General features: G+C 43.9%; 1 protein-coding gene across 3 annotated transcripts in view; it reads left to right on the forward strand.

Annotated features, from left to right (window-relative positions):
- The window catches only part of UBE4B (ubiquitination factor E4B), a 137,675-nt gene that overhangs the window by 82,057 nt on the left and 35,814 nt on the right, over positions 1-19,804 (forward strand). For all 3 annotated transcript variants that reach the window (XM_066375004.1, XM_066375006.1, XM_066375005.1), the window contains 9 exons: positions 2,096-2,237; positions 3,146-3,246; positions 4,218-4,332; positions 8,387-8,470; positions 11,098-11,154; positions 12,106-12,222; positions 12,321-12,419; positions 13,365-13,478; positions 14,922-15,120. In XM_066375004.1, the coding sequence (XP_066231101.1) occupies positions 2,096-2,237; positions 3,146-3,246; positions 4,218-4,332; positions 8,387-8,470; positions 11,098-11,154; positions 12,106-12,222; positions 12,321-12,419; positions 13,365-13,478; positions 14,922-15,120 (1,028 nt within the window). The remainder of the gene's footprint in view (positions 1-2,095; positions 2,238-3,145; positions 3,247-4,217; positions 4,333-8,386; positions 8,471-11,097; positions 11,155-12,105; positions 12,223-12,320; positions 12,420-13,364; positions 13,479-14,921; positions 15,121-19,804) is intronic.

A 19,804-nucleotide genomic window follows, 5' to 3' on the forward strand; every position in this document is an offset into this window, starting at 1 on the left:
CTCTGCCCCTCCGGGGCGTCGCTCTGCCGAGACCAGAGCCACTCTAGCACCTGGGGCAGAGGCCAAGGAGCCATCCCCAGCACCCGGGCCATCTTTTGCTCCAATGGAGCCTTGGCTGCGGGAGGGGAAGAGAGAGACAGAGAGGAAGGAGGGGGGGGTGGAGAAGCAAATGGGCGCTTCTCCTATGTGCCCTGGCTGGGAATCGAACCCGGGTCCCCCGCACGCCAGGCCGACGCTCTACCGCTGAGCCAACCCGCCAGGGCCAATACTCATCTTTTTGCCAGGCCAATTACTCAATATCAGAACCTGCCATTATTAATGAATGAAGTGTGCCCCAAAATTAACTGATAAGAAGACATAAGAATCCATTGTTTCTGGTTTCTTGAGGGTTCCCACAGTGGCCTGCCCACCTTTGTCATGGACATGTGGGGGACTTTGTAGTGGTTCAGTTATCTGCTGTGTCAGGGGCATGTTGGCTGCCTTGTGCCTTTGACAGCTGTTCAGCTTCGACTCCACCCCCCCTTCTGTCAGACCTGTATGTTAAATTCTGCAGTACCGAACACCTATATTGTAGGAGTTCAAATTTATTGGACTCTGGCCTGAAAGCCTTGGTTTTAAAACTAGCATTGTTTTCATCTTTTTTTTATTGAAATATTTTAATATCTTCTGACCTGTGGTAGTGCGGTGGATAAAGTCTTGGCCCGGAATGCTGAGGACACTGGTTCGGGACTCTGGGCTTGCCTGGTCAGGGCACATAAGAGAAGCAACTATGAGTCGATGCTTCCCGCTCCTCCCCACCTTTCTCCCCCCCCCACCTCCTCTCTCTGAAATCAATAAATCTTAAAAATAAAAAAGAGAGAATACTCTAATATCATACTCGTATTCCAAGGCCAGTTATGTATATTTTTCTAAAATTCTAAGATCAATTATTCATACATTACGAAATTAGTTTCTTGTGTCTACCCGTCTGTGCACAGAGCATATTGTCACCATCTCAGTTCCTCCTGGTTTTTCATGTCCGGCCTCGGTCTGCCCTGCGCTGAGGTGGGAGCATGTCCCTTTGGCTCCCGATCCTGCGCTCACTCTTTCACATCTTCCACGCATGATTTTGTTTAGCTGTGTTTTCTCATCTTCAAAATCCCTGGCCTCTTCTTATGCCATGATTAATCTCTTTGTATCCTTTGTACATATTATATCGGTTGGTGAGTTAACATCAGATTTGGTGTATGACCTATTGATGATGGTTGATCTAAACTTTATTTAACTCCTTCACGCCATCCCTTGTGATAATATTTGGCTTTGGCCCCAGAGAACAGTGACTGCTGATAATAACTGCCTCACGCTGTATCCTGCTTGTCCTCTATAAAGCACTTCTCATGAGTCCACTTACCCCTCGCTGTAGGTGTGGGGAGGTATTGGTCCAGGTAACAGGGAACCCATAGATAAGGTAGGGAGCAAACCCAAGTGTGGGTACTCCTTGTGCAAGGGTTTGGTTTTGTTGTGACTGTCCTGCTTTGCCCCTTTCACTGAAAGTTTTAGAAAATTTGTGTTGATAAATATTATCATGTCTTCTTATAAATGTACAATTTTTCTAGGCTGTGGTCCTGTTGGAAAATGCTGGATTAAGGATTTCGAGATCTATGGTAGAAGTTAGATCGAGGAAGGGTATTTTGTTGTCCCTTAAAACTTCACTCCTAGAGAGTTCAGTGACCATGCTAATGTAGTCTGGCTCTCCGCTCCAAGTCCGCCTGAGTGACAATGGCCACTCAGGTTTAAGTACGTGTGATAGCCCTCAAATGCCCGGCTGTTTTTAGTCCTCCTGGTTTTATAAGTTCCCAGTGATAACAAGATAAGATGTTGCATTTCTGGTCAGACTTTCTCTTTAGTCAAAATAAAATGTTTACTGAAAATGACTATATTGGACTCGGAGCAGGTGAAACAGGCAGTCAGTTCCAATCTTGGCTGCATGGGCGTCTGCTTTGTCGTGGGTGCCATGGTCCTAACAGGCTTTCTGCTGCAGAAACGCAAGCTCTGTCTAAAGTAATTCATTGGGGAGAGATAAGAATCATCGATTTTTTTTTTCTCTTCTCCGAAGTTTGGGAGCCTCTGGTGGGGCCAGTACTTGGGATCCCTACAGTGACCATTTCGCCATCGAGACCCGCAAGGAGACAGATATGCTGAACTACCTCATCGAGTGTTTTGACCGAGTTGGAATAGAGGAAAAAAAAGCACCAAAGGTAATAAGAAATAGATTCAGGTAAAAGAACCCACAAAAACCTGGTCCTTTGTTTGATAAATAATTATTTCCGCCTCCTACTCTGCAGTCATTCATTTATTCAGTCAATACAGTGGTTATTGAGCATGTGTTATATGTCCAGGCCTCGTACCAGGAGCTTGGGGTACACACAAAACAGATGACGGTCCCTGCCCTCGTGGAACTCCCACCCTAGCGGAGGGAAGAAGTGACAGGGCCGCGCGCCATTGCTACCAGCAACTTCCATGGCCCTAATCATTTCTGATAGTCTTCCCTAATTGTTAGACTAATGCACAACGTTTATGTAGTGCCTGTGGTCGGAGGGACACTGCTGGGCCTGCATTAGTTCAGATTCTCAGTTCGGTGAGCTTGGTGTAACCCAGTGTCAGATAGGTATTCTTTTTAACATTGTGCAGATAAGCAAATGAACCTCAGGGAGATAAGTAATTGTCCAGAATCACACGAGTAATAAGCAGAACTGCATTTAAACATAGGAAGCTACACTTTTTCTACCATTTTGTGCTGACTTCATTATTATTTCATTTTATATCTACTTCATGTTCTAGTTCTAATTTACCATTAGAAACTAACCTAGCTGTCCACCTCTTTCCTTGCGAAGGGCCTCATTCGGGGTTGTTGCACGGAACCTCAGCAGGAGCAGGGACAACGGGCACATGGCAGTTCCTGAGTGGTCACCGCAGAGTCCCGTGGTCTCCTCTGTCGATTTTCACAGAGGCAGTGCCCTTGGGTGATACGGTTACTCTGGCTCGTTCATTATGAATAAAGGAAGAGTGAGGCATGCCATTCAGGCTCTTCCGACTCTTACCAGTGTTCAAAATATGGGATTATTTTGTTTGTCTGTGTTGCCTTGACCTCTGCTTTTCTTGTCAGATGTGCAGCCAGCCAGCCGTCAGCCAGCTTCTGAGCAACATCCGCTCCCAGTGCATATCCCACACTGCATTAGTGCTACAGGGTTCCCTCACACAACCAAGGTAGGGAAGATCGCCTGCGCCTGCCCCTGGCAGGGAAGGGTTCTGTCTGCCAGGGGGCGTCAGGACGCCCCGCCATTTTACACCACCTAGAATACCTCCCTTCCTCACCTGTGAAAGGAAAGGGGTCTGGCGTGACCTCTGAGGTCCCTTTCCTTCCTGAAAGTGCTATCAAAATAAAGTGCTCTCTGTGTGCTTTGTTGAGATAGACCATTGTTGAACTATGTTGACATCAAGGCAGGAAATTAGTAATTTAGTTTAAAAGCATCTGCTTTAAATGAGTGGAGGTTTTTTGATGAAATACGGCATCATCACTTTCCCTAGATCACACGGTCAGGTTCTGTTATCCAGTGATAAAGAATACTGATAGGATAGATACGGGAATCACCCAAAGCACTATGTTATTGTTTGATTCTGAGAGCCCTATAAAGGTTTCAGACTTAATAAGTATTTGTATATTTCATTTCTTTTTATGAAAAGTATCTGCAAGAAAAATGGCTAAGTTACATTTATTCATTCTGGGTATTCTTATAGTACATTTTCTGTACTATAGCCATACATTTTTAACACTTGTTAAAAAGAAAGAAAACGATACACTGTACTAAAACTTTAAAAATGTTCCATGGTTTAAATTACTAAGGGTTTTAAAAAGTCCTCAACCACTGCTAATCTGTGATTGAATAAAGCATAAACAAATCATTTAAAGAGGTCCGTTTCTTAATGTTTTATTTTTAAGGGCTGTATGTAAGAAAAGATTTGTTCTTTGAAAAGTCCTATAGTCTCTCGTTTTTTAGACAGAAAGGAATTATTTATGATAAGAAAGGTGACCTTTTGCGTAAAATTGTTGTGGGGATATTTGGGAGGTTTCAGGGCCGACTTTTGAGTGGGCAGTTGCGGCTGACATGGCATTATGTTCTGTTGTTACGCGGTAACGAGTTGATTCATTGCCAGTCTCGACTCTCATGGATCCACAGGTCCACGCTGCAGCCGTCCTTCCTGGTACCGTATATGCTGTGTAGGAATCTCCCGTATGGCTTCATTCAAGAACTGGTGAGAACCACTCACCAGGATGAAGAAGTGTTCAAGCAGGTAAGGGTTTGTGAAGTTGCTACCAGAACTTTTAGCTTAGGAGCTTCCATGATGAGGCTGATTTTTAAAGGCCCCATGTATTTAAACGTCTATTCCTGAATTGTAGTATGCGTGTGCTGTTTGCTCAAAGAGAAGACCTACCTGAGATTCCTTTCTTAGTGACATCAGTTTGACAGCTGCACTGTTCAAATCATGTGCCATTTCAGCTAATCAGTGAGACACTGAATATTTTAAGTGGGATTCGTGCTAAGTGGTTTGGGAGATAAGAAGAAGAAATATAAGGCCCTGTCCCTGAGTTTAAGGAACGTTTAACACAGGAATGCCAGGAAATAGCATGAGGCACGCTGTGCATTTGGTGGATTAGTAGTATGAAAAATTAGTTCACTATCCCTGGCCAGCTGGCTCAGGTGTAGAGTGTCAGCCTGGTGTATGGACGTCCCAGGTTCGATTCCTGATCAGTGCACACATGAGAAGCGCCCGTCACCCATGGCTCAGTTGAAGCAAGTTGGCTCCCAGCGCTGAGGATAGCTCTATGGCCTCGCCTCAGATGCTAAAATAACTCGGTTGCTGAGCAACAGAGCAACAGCCCCAGATGGGCAGAACATCGCCCAGTAGGGTGCAGGGCGCGTGTGGGAATCTGTCTCTCTGTCTCCCCGCCTCTCACTTAAGGAAAATAAAACAGAAGAAGAAAGAAAATTAGTTCTCTGATTTACAAAAAAAGGAGCTTAATAAATTAATGAGCTCAGTGGTAATCTGCCTACCACATAATCTTTGTCTTCTTACTAGCAAACTGGGGATGTTGTTTGTATCTTTCTGATTACCTTCATTAATCATTCCTTTTTGATATCTAATTTGTCAAGTGACAGTGCAGATATGCAATATTTAATAAAACTTAATAATAATAACTCAGAAAGTTAGTCTTGCAGGGGTTTTTTAGCATTACGTGTTGATTGCTGCTTTATAGCCTGTCTTGTCAAGTAGGCATGTTGCCACAGCCACTTTCACATGAGCTGCTTCCCTCGATGAAAGGATTTTTATGGCTTTTTCTCTGAATATGTTGTATGGCCATTGCCTTTTTTTGTGACTAGGAAGAATAACAGAGGTAAAACTATGCTATGATTCCTTTTAATCTGTTTTTATACTTAATATTATTTATAACTATTACCTTTAAGGCCTTTGGAGTTTCAGAAATTCTGTCTTTAAAATGTCAGTGAAAGAAGAACGCAGGGGAAGAATTCCCAGTTAGGGTTGTATCGTCTGTGTCCGGAACCCCTCAGCTGCTGGCCTGAGACGGCGGTCTTGTTGATTTATGGGAATATTTAAAGCACCAGAGTGAGCTTTTCTTCTTTAAACTGTTAAGTAAACTCTGATGAAAATAAGTAACTGTCTTGAAAGGTTTAATGGATATTGTACTATATATGTGATGTACATTAATTAGAATACTTCTATTCAAAAAGACATTGTTTGACGAACGCAGAGTAACTTCAGCTATATAAAATTAGCCCAGTCAGTGATCAGTTGAAAGAGGGATGTTATGCCTATTTTATTCATAAAGAAACTTACACAGAGGTTATGAAGTAATCTGTTTTTACAAAATTGAGGTGAAATTTCCATAACGAATTTAACATTTTGAAGTGCACAGTTCAGTGTCATTCAGTATATTCACAGTGTTGTGCAACCACCGCAGACCTGCTTAGTTTTGACCACAGAGTTCTGATGCCTGTTCTTCCAGGCCACTTAGTCTTTTTTTTTTTTTTTTTTTTTTAATGCAAGAGTGAAAGAGAGACAGACAGGGGAAGAGAGGAGAAGCGTCAACTCACAGCCATGTCACTTTAGTTGTTCACTTATTGCTTCTCATATGTGCGTTGACCAGAAGACTGCAGCCGAGCCAGTGACCCCTTGTTCAAGCCAGCGACCTGTGGGCTCAAGCTGGTGTTTTTGGGCTTCAAGCCAGCAATCATGGGGTTATAGCGATTATCCCACACTCAAGCCAGTGAGCTCAGGGTTTCAAACCTGGGACCTCAGCATCCTGGGGCAACATTCTTATCAACTGTGCCACCACTGGTTAGGCATATCATTTAGCCTTGAACATGGCTTATCTTAGGCATGTGATTTTTCTTTGAAAGGATGAGTAAAATGGAATTGCTGAACTCAAAAATAACACTCTACCTTTTGGTCTTATTTGAATTATTAAATCTTGACTGAAACTCCAGTCTCTTTTTTTTTAACTTTATTTATTTATTACAGGGACAGAGAGAGAGTCAGAGAGAGGGATAGATAGGGACAGACAGACAGGAATGGAGAGAGATGAGAAGCATTAATCATCAGTTTTTCGTTGCGACACCTTAGTTGTTCATTGATTGCTTTCTCATATTTGCCTTGACCATGGGACTACAGCAGACCGAGTAACCCCTTGCTCGAGCCAGCGACCTTGGGTCCAAGCTGGTGAGCTTTGCTCAAACCAGATGAGCCCGCGCTCAAGCTGGCGACCTCGGGGTCTCGAAACTGGGTCCCTCCGCATCCTAGTCCGACGCTCTATTCACTGTGCCACTGCCTGGTCAGGCCAGTCTCCTTTTAACATTTGAGATATTTGCTGATAAATAAACAGAAGCTGTCATTAGAATTTAAGATTAGAGGTGAATGTTTGTAGCATGTTCTTTATCACTGCTGGAAACTATTTATTTGACTATAAGAGAATTATTTAAAATGTGTAAGTTGCACAAATAGCATATAATATTTGAATATTTGAAAATTATTAGGCTTAGCAATATTTTGTTAGTTTATTAAACTCTACTTACAAAAGAAGAGGACTGTTAGAGTAAAGATGTTTTTATTCTACAGCATTTCTGTAAACAATGCTTAGAGGTTTTTCCAGATGACCAGTTACAAAATTTATTTTTGGTGTTTCTGGAACTTCTGTTTGTTTTTTGACTGCTACTCTGGTGTTCCCCACCCCCACACCTGAGCGCTCCCTCTCCGTTTTTAGCTGGCTTAGTCGCACACATTGCTTCTACCCTGGTTGCTGAGTTGCAAAATGATTTCTTCCGGAGGTATATTGATACCTCAGGATTCTCCAAGGCCCTTGGTAAGCCAGGGCACCTTATTACAAATAATACCGTGCTTCTTGAATGATGAGGGTGCTCAGTACAATGGGATGAAATTAGTGGGAAGGAGAATTTTTCAGGTTTTCTAGTGGCTTTACAGAACACTCCCTTTTTCAACTTGTGGGCATTCAGATTGTCAGCCGTTATTTACTACTTTTTCTACTTAATGTAATTATTAGTCTTGAACCCCAGCCAGACCCCCAGACTCGTTGATCAGTGAGTGCCTTGTGAGATTCAAAGGCAAGCTGTGCCGACCTTATCTGCACGGTGTTCATGCGCCCTGGTGTCAACGTCAACTTGTAGATGTTGATTTGAGTGCCCTGAAGCTCTGGCGTCAGGTTGTTGTATTAATTACACTGTATATGGGGTTAGACATTGTGATAAAGTTTTCTTTTTCAGTTTTAACATTTATCAGCTCTCTGTTATGCATAATTAAAGTTAATGTAATAATACTATCCATTCATCTGATTTTCTTGTTTTCTTCAAAATAAACCATGAAAGATGGAATTAGATGGAAGTAGGAGGGTGGCATCAAAGCATTTTAAAATATATTGATAGAGTTGAGAAGGTACTAGAGCATTTAGTCCAGATTGTTCTGGGATGTAATTTCTTTATAGGTTATAGGTGCTTGGTGCAGCATGTTGCCGAGAAGTGCGGTTGGCTGGGGCAAGCGCCCCTGGTTTGCGAGCTTCTGTGGACTCAGCGGGAGTCCTGCTGGAGTGTTAGGGTTCCCTAATCCTGTTGCTTCTGGAGAGTTTAGCTGCATTACATTTATGGTTAGCCTTGTCAAAGTGCAGCTAACACACCACGGCTGGATTCCAGACTCTATACGCGAAACCGCTTTTCCTGGGGAAGGGGTGGAAATGCCTGTGTGTTCAGATTCAGGACTTGATGTGAGATTCCTCCCATCTTTATACTTACATTTCTGACTTTGTTTTGTTTTCTTACAGATCTTTATCCCCATTTTACAAGGCCTGGCTCTTGCTGCCAAAGAGTGCTCCCTTGACAGTGACTACTTTAAGTACCCCCTCATGGTAAAGCTTTGTTCTTTTCTTTAACCCTCTTAATAGATAGATGCTTTCTTCCAGGTTATTTTAACATAGTTTTCTTTCAGGTCTGTGATCAACCCTGTTTTCAAATTTTAAACAATGAATCATTGTGTCTGCCAGGCAGAGTGTCTGGTGTGCAGTGAGGTGCACTGGCGAGGGCAGTTAGCAGCCAGCACCTGTACCCGCCCCTCGGCGCCCCCTGCCACCGCCCCCAAGGCCTAGGCAGGAGTCAGTGATGCTGTCCTTAGAGTGTCCTTCGCCTCTTGGAGAGCGTATGAAAACGATAATTCTTGGTGCTATCCTGATTCTCCTAGCAGTGAGCATAACCATACTATTTTGGAATGAAATTTTATTATTTAAAAAAATATATAAATGCAAATGAAAAGGCAAGGTTATACTAAGAAAAGTATATAGTTTTATCATGTAGTGATATTAACTCTATGTATGAATACAACCTTGTATGAATTGGGGTTTTGGTTAAATTATATACTTTATTTTTTTTGCTACATTTGTTCCTTGTTTTACTCATTGTACTGACTTACCATTAAATCTTACCATTGTGCCAGACATGGGGACCTCTCCGCAGGGTATTCATAATCTGTTGCAGAAATCAGGAGCACAACAGTATGGTCAGAAAATCACACTGTGCTAAATGCTAACACAGAGGGAGGGGGTCACAGAGGGCACCTTCGTCTTTCTAAAAATCTAGCTGAACTAAAAGGTTAAACATTAAAGACACTGCTGGGAAATGGGAATTCTTATTATTAAAAATAATTTTGAGTGGATTTATACAGGGCTCCTTCCATTGCACATACTATTTGGGTTCCTAATGAAATTCATCAATGCTTGTATACTGTTTATCTGCGGCAGATTAAAGGAAGTGGAGTGGTCTGATTGTTTGAGTTCAGTGATGGAATATTTCAGTGCCCATTAATGATCACTGTATTATGTAAATATTCCTCTATGGAATTGTTGACTTTTCTAGAGTGGTTTGAATTAGCTTGATGTTTCAGTACGGAGCTTTTAGTGTCAGATATCAACAAAATGTTCCCTCGTGGTCCAAAGACAAAGGCCCTCGTTATGATGGACAATAGTTTCATTTTGTACCATGACTGATGCTCTTTCAGCAGTGAGAGTGCATTTCGAGAAAGGCCAGCAGTTAGAGGCAGGCAGAGGAAGTCTGTTGGAGCCAAAACCAGAAACAGTTGTGATTATTCCCTGGGTCAGGGGACCCCAGCTTTGCCATACCTTGGAATCACCCAGGGAGCTTTAACAAATCCCAAATCCCGGATGGCTGGCTCCTAGACACCGCAATTTAAGTCACCACGCATGTGGTGGGGTGTGGTGTGGCACTAGGATTTCCAAAGCTTCATGGGGGGGGGGGGAGGTGCACAGTTAAGTCTGGGAACCCTGCACTGGGCAGTGGGAACACCTCCTCCTCGGTGGCGGTGTGGGCCGCAGCTCCTCAGAGGCGTGTGAGCACGCGGTGTCCGCACCATAAAGGAAGTTTAGCCACTGTTTGGTGATTGACTGGATCACTGTAGTCCTGTTAAGTTGTGTTTTGTTTGTCCTTAAAACCTGCTTTTTTTGACTATCTAATATCAGAATGATGGGTACTCCAAAGAAAAATTTGGAGGTCTCAAAAATATACTAGAGAGCTGGAGCCAAGGATTACTTTTAGTTATGTTCTGAATTTGAAGGCTTTATTAAGTTAAAATTATTTATAGTTATGTTTAGCACTGGCAAGACTACCCATCTAAAGTTTAAGAAGCGTATCTTTTTTTGACGTGGAAATATTGGTAAGTGAAAAAAATAATTTTTTGGTAAATATATACACACTTATCTCTGTGTATTATGTACAGAAATATGTCTGGAAAGCTGTTAAAATGTCAATAGAGGTAACCCTTAGGGCAAGGGTCCCCAAACTACAGCCTGCGGGGCCGCTTGCGGCCCCTTGAGGCCATTTATCCACCCCTGCCGCACTTCTGGAAGGGACACCTCTTTCATTGGTGGTCCTGGAGTACTGTATGTGGCGGTGTGGCTCACGTACAGTACTACTTCCAGTGACACGGGACGCACGCATCACAGCTCCGGAAGCACATCATATCACTTGTTATGGCTAGCAGTGACAAATATGGAACTGGACATTGACCCTCTCATTAGCCAAAAGCAGGCCCATAGTTCCCATTGAAATAATTGGTCAGTTTGTTGATTTAAATTTACTTGTTCTTTATTTTAAATATGTATTTGTTCCCATTCTGTTTTTTTACTTTAAAATAAGATATGTGCAGTGTGCATAGGGATTTGTTCATAGTTTTTTTTTATAGTCCGGCCCTCCAATGGTCTGAGGGACAGTGAACTGGCCCCCTATGTAAAAAGTTTGGGGACCTCTGCCTTAGAGTAATGTTTATGGAGACTAAGTTTCATTTTATGTTTCTGTTTTATTTGAAGTATTTTACAAGGCGATTACTTATCAGTCAGGAAACCAGTGAAGCTGTTAGTGTTTGGAGGGCATGCACGCAAGGTTATAGCAACAGTTAAAGCTGTTCACGGTGTTCACATTGCAGTCAGATGAACTATGTTTAAATGACTCTTTCTGATCTGATTCCTAGGCTCTAGGTGAGCTCTGTGAAACCAAGTTTGGGAAGACACACCCCGTGTGCAATTTGGTAAGTGCCTTCCCGACAGGCTCACACATTTTTAGCAAGCATATAACTCAGAAGATGTTTCTTACATAGCATTATCTGGAAGGTGTCTGATTGAGAACGTTTAGATATAGACAGGTAGCATGTGTGGGTGGCTCTCAGCTGTTATATTGATGTCAAGGCCCTGGCCGGCTGGCTCAGTAGTAGAGTGACGGCCTGGCATATGGAAATCCTGGGTTCAATTCCCGGTCAGGGCACACAGGAGAAGAGCCCATCTGCTTCTCCACCCTTCCCCCTCTCCTTTCTCTCTGTCTCTCTTTTCCCCTCCTGCAGCCAATGCTCTATTGGAGCAAAGTTGGCCCAGGCATTGAGGACGGCTCCATGACTTCTGCCTCAGGCGCTAGAATGGCTCTGGCCACAATGGAGTAACACCCCAAATGGGCAGAGCATCGCCCCCTGCTGGGCATGCCAGGTGGATCCTAGTTGGGTAAATGCGGGAATCTGTCTAACTGCCTCCCCAGTTCTAACTTCAAAGGAAAAAAAAAAAACTGATGCCAATACATTATTCCCTGGAATGAGCCTGTTTACTTTTCTTTGTGATTTTTTTTTAAATGTATTTAAAATGTACATCTAGAATATAACAAGCCCTACAGGAAAAATTTACTTATATTATTTTGTAGTATAACAGTTGGTTTGATCTTCATCAGAGTGTATCTTGAACCATAGAACTTAAAAGTGTATCTTATTAAAACATGGAGGAGATGGAGGACTTTTCCTCCATCCGAGACAAGAAAGTACCAGCGGGGATGCTGACATCTTTGCTGGCCTGTGTTTGTGGGTGTTAATTAAGTGTCTGCCACCGTTCTGGTGGCTCAGAGCCAGCCGAAGAGGGCGGCTGTTGAAAACTCTGTTCGTTACACTTTCACTTCAGTGGTCGATTGAATGGCTTGATTTGCCTCTTCCATTTTTGTGCAGGTCGCTTCTTTGCCGTTGTGGTTGCCTAAGCCCCTGAGCCCTGGCTCTGGCCGGGAGCTGCAGAGGCTCTCTTATTTGGGGGCCTTCTTCAGCTTCTCAGTCTTCGCAGAAGATGATGTAAGTACAAGGGCCGTTTGCACTTTGCTGCTCTTGTGTTCAGATCCCTTCCCAAACGTGCATTGTATATTGATTGAATCTGTTCCTTCTCTTTGCAGGCTAAAGTGGTTGAAAAATATTTCTCAGGGCCTGCCATTACCCTGGAAAACACTCGCGTGGTTAGCCAATCATTGCAGCATTACTTGGAGCTGGGAAGGGTAAGTGTTCAGAAAGGGAGCCCAGCGGATGAATAAAAGAGAGTCTACAGACCAGTAACCTGTGTCTTGAACAGTCATTGCAGCCAGAGTACTGTGTACCCAGGTTATAAGGCACCCCTGGGGGCTGGCCCTGAGCACAGGCTCCCTTTCCAGCTGGCTCTTAGGCATTTAAAATAAGGGGGCTAAGCACTCTTCGTGTGCACACACTCCTCCGTGACTGGCTTCTCCCCAGTGTAGGTTCTGTGTCTTCAGTTTTCAAACATAGAAGCAGCAAAATTATAGGCTCCTTACAGGGTAATGAAGGTCATTTTTTTCATCCTATCCTGAAGGGGAAAGAGCAAAGGCTATTTTATTAAAATTATAACTACTTCTCTCTTCTGCTCCATAGTCTGCTTTCATGCTAATGTGTTGACACAGTTGAACGTGGACTTTCTTCTGTCCTTGCAGTCAGGGTATTCTGACGTGAGTGGCAGTGTAAGGGGAGAGAAAGTAGGAGGGGCTCTAGTTGTTCTTAAGTCAGAAAGGAATAATTAATTTTAATGCTTTAATTCCCCCCCCCCCGAAGTTAGAAGCAGGGAGGCAGTCAGACAGACTCCCATATGCGCCCGACAGGGATCCACCCAGCATGCCCACCAAGGGGCGATGCTCTACCCATGTGGTGTGTCGCTCCATTGCAACCAAAACCATTCTAGCACCTGAGGCAGAGGCCATGGAGCCATCCTCAGTGCCCAGGCCATTTTTTGCTCCAGTGGAGCCTTGGCTGCAGGAGAGGATGAGACAGAGAGAGAGGAAGGAGGGGGGGAAGGGTGGAGAAACAGATGGGCGCTTCTCCTGTGTGCCCTGACTGGGAATTGAACCCAGGACTTCCACACTCTAGGCCAATGCTCTACTGCTGAGCCAACCAGCCAGGGTCTGCTTTAATTTTTTTTTTTAAATAAATTTCAGAAAGAGCTTTTCAAGATTCTGCATAGCGTTTTATTAAATGGTGAAACCCGCGAGGCTGCCCTGGGTTACATGGCAGCTGTCGTCAATGCCAACATGAAGAAAGCGCAGATGCAGGTAGGCTTCCTGAAGGCTCCCTCACTCATTCGTTCATTTCCTTCCCTAACTCGGGCAACCTCAGGCCCGACCAGACGTCATTCTAGGCAGTGGAGCTGCAGTGTCGAACAGGGTGGACAGTTTTCTGCTTCTGTGCTGCCTGTGTTCTGTGGGGTCAGTAAGCGAACACATATGCATTATTTCTGGCAGCCATCGCTTCTAGGAAGCAAATAAAGCAAGTCACAGGACGTGAGTGTGACCGTGGAAGAACCAGAAAGAAACCACGGGGAGTTTTTGTTTCAGTGGCAGAAAGACCCTTTCTGAGGAGGGGACATGTCATCAGAGACCTCACTGGTAAGATAGAACTAGCCATTGCAAGACTGGAGAAGAGCTTGCTAGGTATGTGTGAGGCAGCAGGTAGGGAGGAACTAGCTTTGAAGCAAGGCCCATGTGCCGGCTTTTGTAGCTGGAGAACGGTAGACAGGAGAGGGAAGGGCGGGTCACGGGCTGGAGGGCGGGGCAGAGGCTCCGTTGGTTTGGTTGATGGGAGAACTGTAGTGAGAAACCATTGGATGGCTGTTAAGCCAAGAATCCACCAAATCTGCTGTGCAGAGAACAGACTAAGCTGGGAAGAGGGGCAGGAGCGGCCCCCAGGAGACCAGTTACAAGCTCTCCAGTGCAGCAGCCCTGGTGAGGAAAGCCAGGGACTCCGACAGTTTGCCAGAGTAGAAAAGTTACAAGGGCACCCTCTCTGTATTGTTAATGAATCATGTGACATTTCTACTCAAGAGAAGGAAAAAGGTATAGAGCAGAGCATGGGCCTGGTATTAGACTGCCCGGATTTCCAGTTGTTCCGCTGTCTCCCAACAGTGGTAGACAGTTACATCTGGTTCCCCATTTTCTTGTTGCTAACGGGGACAGGAACAGTGCCGAGCTTGTGGATTTACTGCACTTAAAGTTGGTAGACCAGTGCCCACTACCTGGTGGACATTCAGCAGGTTTTAACTATCGCTGTCATGACCGTGTTGGTATTAGTGCGGGACTGCACTGATGTGTCAGCTACAGACACCCAGGCACGTGGGTGCGAAGCTCATCCTTCTAATGCTCTTGCGAGGAAATAAGAGAAAGCAAATGATGTGCAGTGTGTTTCTACTTACTCATTCTGAGGATGTTAGGCGAATCACTTAAATTATCTGAGCCCTGGTATCCTCCTCTGGAAGATGTGAATTGTAGTCTAACTGACCTGTAAGGGCTATTGTGAAGATTCTGTAATTGAATGTATAAAATGCTTCACATGTGATGAATGGCCAACTAGTAGAATCTGCTAAAAGAGTGACATCAGTGACATGATTTATCTGTCCCCTCATTGTCTTTAAGGTGCATGTCTGGTCGCCTCTCTTGTAAAGTTGTGCCAGAATTTTTATTCTAATCATTATTCTAAATACTTTCTTCCATATTTTGCAGACAGATGATAGATTGGTTTCTACAGATGGATTTATGCTGAATTTTCTTTGGGTGCTGCAGCAGCTAAGTACCAAGATCAAGTTAGAGATGGTTGATCCCACGTATATATTCCACCCGCGGTGTCGAATTACTCTTCCTAACGATGAGACCAGAGTGAATGCGACCATGGAGGATGTGAATGACTGGCTGACTGAACTCTGTGAGTCATTAGTTAAAAAAAAAAAAAAATCTATGTCCATTTTTTAGCAGGAGACAGTGGACTCAGAGCATCGCCCCCCAGCTTGGATTTGACCCCAATACATTGTCCTTGCTTGTCGTCTCCGCACCCCGCCCCCTTGCTCCCTCTGGCCCTGCTCCTGTCCTTTAGGGACAGTTTCCACTCTCCCTTCACCCCCTATAGTGGCGACATCAGGCTCAGGGACTTCTTTTTGTTCCCAGGATTCACAGTGAGGGGTGGCAGAGGAGGGCATATGTCTAAGGACTTGATTTATTTTACTGACATTGACCAGTCACGGCCTTTCTTACGGCCTGCTACATTACTGGCCAGTACACAGCTGCTTCTGAGTCGTGGTAGGATTTTAACCAAAAGACAAGCAACATCAACCTACAGATTGTAGTGTGCCTTCCACTTTGACCTTCCCTTACATTCTGTAGTAAATTTTCTATTTGTAAGCTAATGGGCTGATCAGGAAAAGAACTTTAATAAGTATTTTAATAGCAACTCTACTGTCTTCCAGTTAAATATGAGGAGACTTTGAGGTTCTGAAAGGTGCCGGGCTTGCCCAGCCTGTTACTCAGCAAGCTGCCCTGCTGCTCAAGTCCTTTGAGCCTTGTCCAGGACTGTCTCCTCTGCCGCAGGCCTGGTCCGAGGTCAACCTCCCGCTGACTAATTTGTTGTAGTTTCTCATACTTGTCAGTAGTGAAGGAAGCAGTTTAATTCTTGATGAAATTTCTGTTTCACTCAGACCTGATTTCAGATGAGCCAGCCAGACTCCAGAATTTAGGATCTAGGCTCTTGATGTCAGGGCCAGGCTTGGGGTGGGGGTAGGGGAACAGGGTTGAGGAGGAGAATGTCAGAGGGGCTTTTCTAGAGTGGAAACTGCCCAAACAAAGGCTGAGCTAAGGAAGATCCTGTCTGAGGAAGGCCCCTTCCAGAGGCGGGGCCCATGGAGAGGAGGGGGAGGAGGAAACCGGCTGCGCTGCGTGACCTCAGCCATTTTCCTTCCAGACGCGGTCGGGACACAGGGAGGTCCGGGAGGCGGAGGGAGAGAATGCAGAGGAGCCAAGCTAGAGGAGACGAGAGGAGGAGAGACCACAGGCAGAGGGCAGTTAGGGAAGCTTGTGACAGATGGAATGCATCTGGGAGACAGGTGATCGGCAGAACAGAAAAGTAGAAATGCGCACCATGCTTTATGTTGCAGAATCTCAACAGCAAAGATACCGGCCTTCAAAATGAATCCTAAGTGTGGGGAAATGACTTTCTGCTTTTCCATCTTTTTGTTTAGGTACAGTCCCAAAAAATCTCAATAGTGGGCACTCCCCTGAGTGGGCCCAAGTGGGCCGCATCCAGCTTATCTGTGGGTGGGGGGTTTACAGCTGTGCCAGCAAAGGAGTTTGAGTTTATACAGTCTAGAAAAAAGATGAGTTTGTTTGGATGCTCGTGTTGCTTCACAGATTATTACCTCTCCAGAAAGTGAATTTATGAGCTAGAGATAGACTGTGCAATAAAAATTATCCCAGTAAAAATGTTCTTGTTTGGATTAGTCAGTATCAAATAGATTCATAGAGGAAATGAAGGGAAATACACTGTTCTGAGTTTAAATATATATATATAAAATAAAAATTATAGCAGCAGCTTAGTTATTATATAGATTTTATATATGCCAATTAAAATTTTCACGTGATATTTCATAGATCTTAATGAATTGATGGTATAAAAATATGAATATTTAAAAAATGTTATGGTTATTGATGTTTTTCTCCATACCGTAAAACGTTATTTAATGACAAGCATCAAAACCCTGTGGCGTTACTTGTGGACTAGGACAGTTTCCATGCTTACCTGGCAGTAGCAACATCATGATCATTTACACAAATTCTAGAAAAAGCTTTCAACTTCAGAGGATCTAAGTGTCTGATGAACAGTAAAGTCAGTGTCTGATTAATGCTGTTTGAATGAGTAGCTGTTGGAATAATACCTCATAGACTAATAAATTCAAAAGCATCAAAGGTTAAACCTTTTTTTAAAAATCTAATAAAGAAAATTGAAGCCCTGGCTGGTTGGCTCAGTGGTAGAATGTTAGCCCGGTGTATTGGTTCAATTCCTGGCCAGGGCGTACAGGAGAAGTGCCCATCTGCTTCTCAACCCTTCCCCCTCTCCTTTCTCTCTGTCTCTGTCTTCCTCTCTCGGAGCCAATGCTCCATTGGAGCAAAGTTGACCCCAGCGCTGAGGATGGTTCCATGGCCTTCACCTCAGGCGCTAGAATGCCTCCAGTTGCAACCAAGCGATGCCCTAAATGGGCAGAGCATCGCCCCCTAGTGGGTATGCTGGGTGGATCCTGGTAGGGCACATGTAGGAGTCTGTCTCTCTGCCTCTCCACTTCTCGCTTCAGAAAAATACAAAAAAGAAAAAGGAAAAACTGGAGCATTAGACCCAGCTATGAAAGAGAAAGAAATTTGTAATAATATTAGAATTGAAGTGTATTATGAGAAACTGTGTGTGTGTGTCTTGTTTAGAGCAAAGCATAAACATACCTTGTTTAGAGCAAAGCAAAGTGAATATGTAGAGTAAAAGAATGGAGAAAGCCTGACCAGGCGGTGGCACAGTGGATGGAGCGTTGGACTGGGATGCAGAGGACCCAGGTTCGAGACCCCGAGGTCGCCAGCTTGAGCGCGGGCTCATCTGGCTTGAGCAAAAGCCCACCAGCTTGAACCCAAGGTCGCTGCCTCCAGCAAGGGGTTGCTCGGTCTGCTGAGGGCCCACGGTCAAGGCACATATGAGAAAGCAATCAATGAACAACTAAGGTGTTGCAATGCGCAATGAAAAACTAATGATTGATGCTTCTCATCTCTCTCCGTTCCTGTCTGTCTGTCCCTGTCTATCCCTCTCTCTGACTCACTCTCTGTCTCTGTAAAAAAAAAAAAAAAAAGAATGGAGGAAAATATGTGTCCTATAATTGACACAATCATGCCACTCAAAATACAGAACTGTTATAAACATGTAAGATAACAACTAGATTCTACCAAGTCTTTGTATGTTTGTTTGTTGTTGAGAGGGTCAGGGAGAGAGAGACAGGAACATCGAGCTGCTCCTGTGTGTGTCCTGACCAGGGAATCAAACCAACAACCTTTGTGCTCTGGGGCAATGCTCCAGTCAACTGAGCTGTCCATCCAGGGCTTAATTTTTTTTAAATTTATTGATTGATTTTTTTTTTAACGAGATGGAGAGAGGAAGGGAGAGAGGGGAAGGGGAAGGGAAGCATTCATGTGTTTTTCCACTTAGTCCTGCATTCATCGGTTGCTTCCCATGTGTGCCGTGACCAAGGATCAAACCTGCAACCTTGTTGTTTCAGGACAACGCTCTTGACTGAGCTAACCCGCCAGGGCCTCTTTTTCTTCTTTGGATTGGAACAAAATATAAGCAGCATGTGCCATAGGAAAGAAAATATACTTGTAGGGGGAAATATGTGTACTTAGATACAAATGGAAAGAAATTCAGGTATATCATTATATAATGATAAATTATTCAGAAACAGAGTGATAACATACAGTGTGAACTTGTGAAGAAATGGTGGCATTTAATTAATTTATTTAGTCTACCTAAAGTGAGTTCTGGTGATTCATAACAAAAACTATAATACTGTCATTCTCAAAAATTCTGCTTTACAGCATATGCTCCCAAACCTGGGGCTGAGGAAGTAATTTTTTTTGTACAATAGCTCTGAACTGTTTTTAATAGAGAATTAGAAACAACAGATATGTCCTCTATTAGGAAAATGATAGGCTTTGTAGCTTTTAGTAAAATGGTCTGACCTGTGGAGTGTCAACATGCAATGCTGAGATTGCTGGTTCAAAACCCTGGGCTTCCCTGGTCAAGACACATAAGAGAAGCAACTACTGCAAGTGGATGCTTCCCACTCCTCCCTTTTGCCTTTCTCTCTTTCTCTCTCCCCTCTCTAAAATAAATAAATAAAATCTTAAAAAAAAAAATACGTAATACCATTTTGGGATTTTTTTTTTTTTTGTATTTTTTTGAAGTGAGAAAAGGGGCGGCAGACAGACTCCTGCATGTGCCCTACTGGGATCCACCCAGCATGCCCACCAGGGGGCGATGCTCTGCCCATCTGGGGCGTTCCATTGCAACCAGAGCCATTCTAGCACCTGAGGCAGAGGCCATGCAACCATCCTCAGCGCCTGGGCCACCTTTGCTCCAGTGGAGTCTTGTCTGCGGAAGGGGAAGAGAAAGAGAGAGAGAAAGGAGAGGGGGATGGGTGGAGAAGCAGATGGGCACTTCTCTTGTGTGCCCTGGCTGGGAATCGAACCTGGGACTCCCACACGTGGGGCCGATGTTCTACCACCAGCCAGCCAGGGCCGAAATTTTTTTAAATATTTGTGGCCTTTATTGAATAATGCAAGTCACATATAAAATATGTTAAGGAGACACGTCACAAAAGTTCATTGGTGTATATGCTTGTAAACATTTAATCATATGAGGGAGAGTATCTACTCTTTGAAGGGAGGTCACAGGAATTCTGTTTTTCTTATAACATTACTCCAGCGTATAATTTTTTTAGGGTTTTTATTTAAGTTTTTATTGTTTATAATTTTTTGTAAATATCCTTAAACTCCTTGAAAATTTAAGTGTAATTTTGCCTTGTTGTGCT

The sequence above is a fragment of the Saccopteryx leptura genome, chromosome 3 (assembly GCF_036850995.1).
Source record: "Saccopteryx leptura isolate mSacLep1 chromosome 3, mSacLep1_pri_phased_curated, whole genome shotgun sequence".
Taxonomy (NCBI): Eukaryota; Metazoa; Chordata; class Mammalia; order Chiroptera; family Emballonuridae; genus Saccopteryx; species Saccopteryx leptura.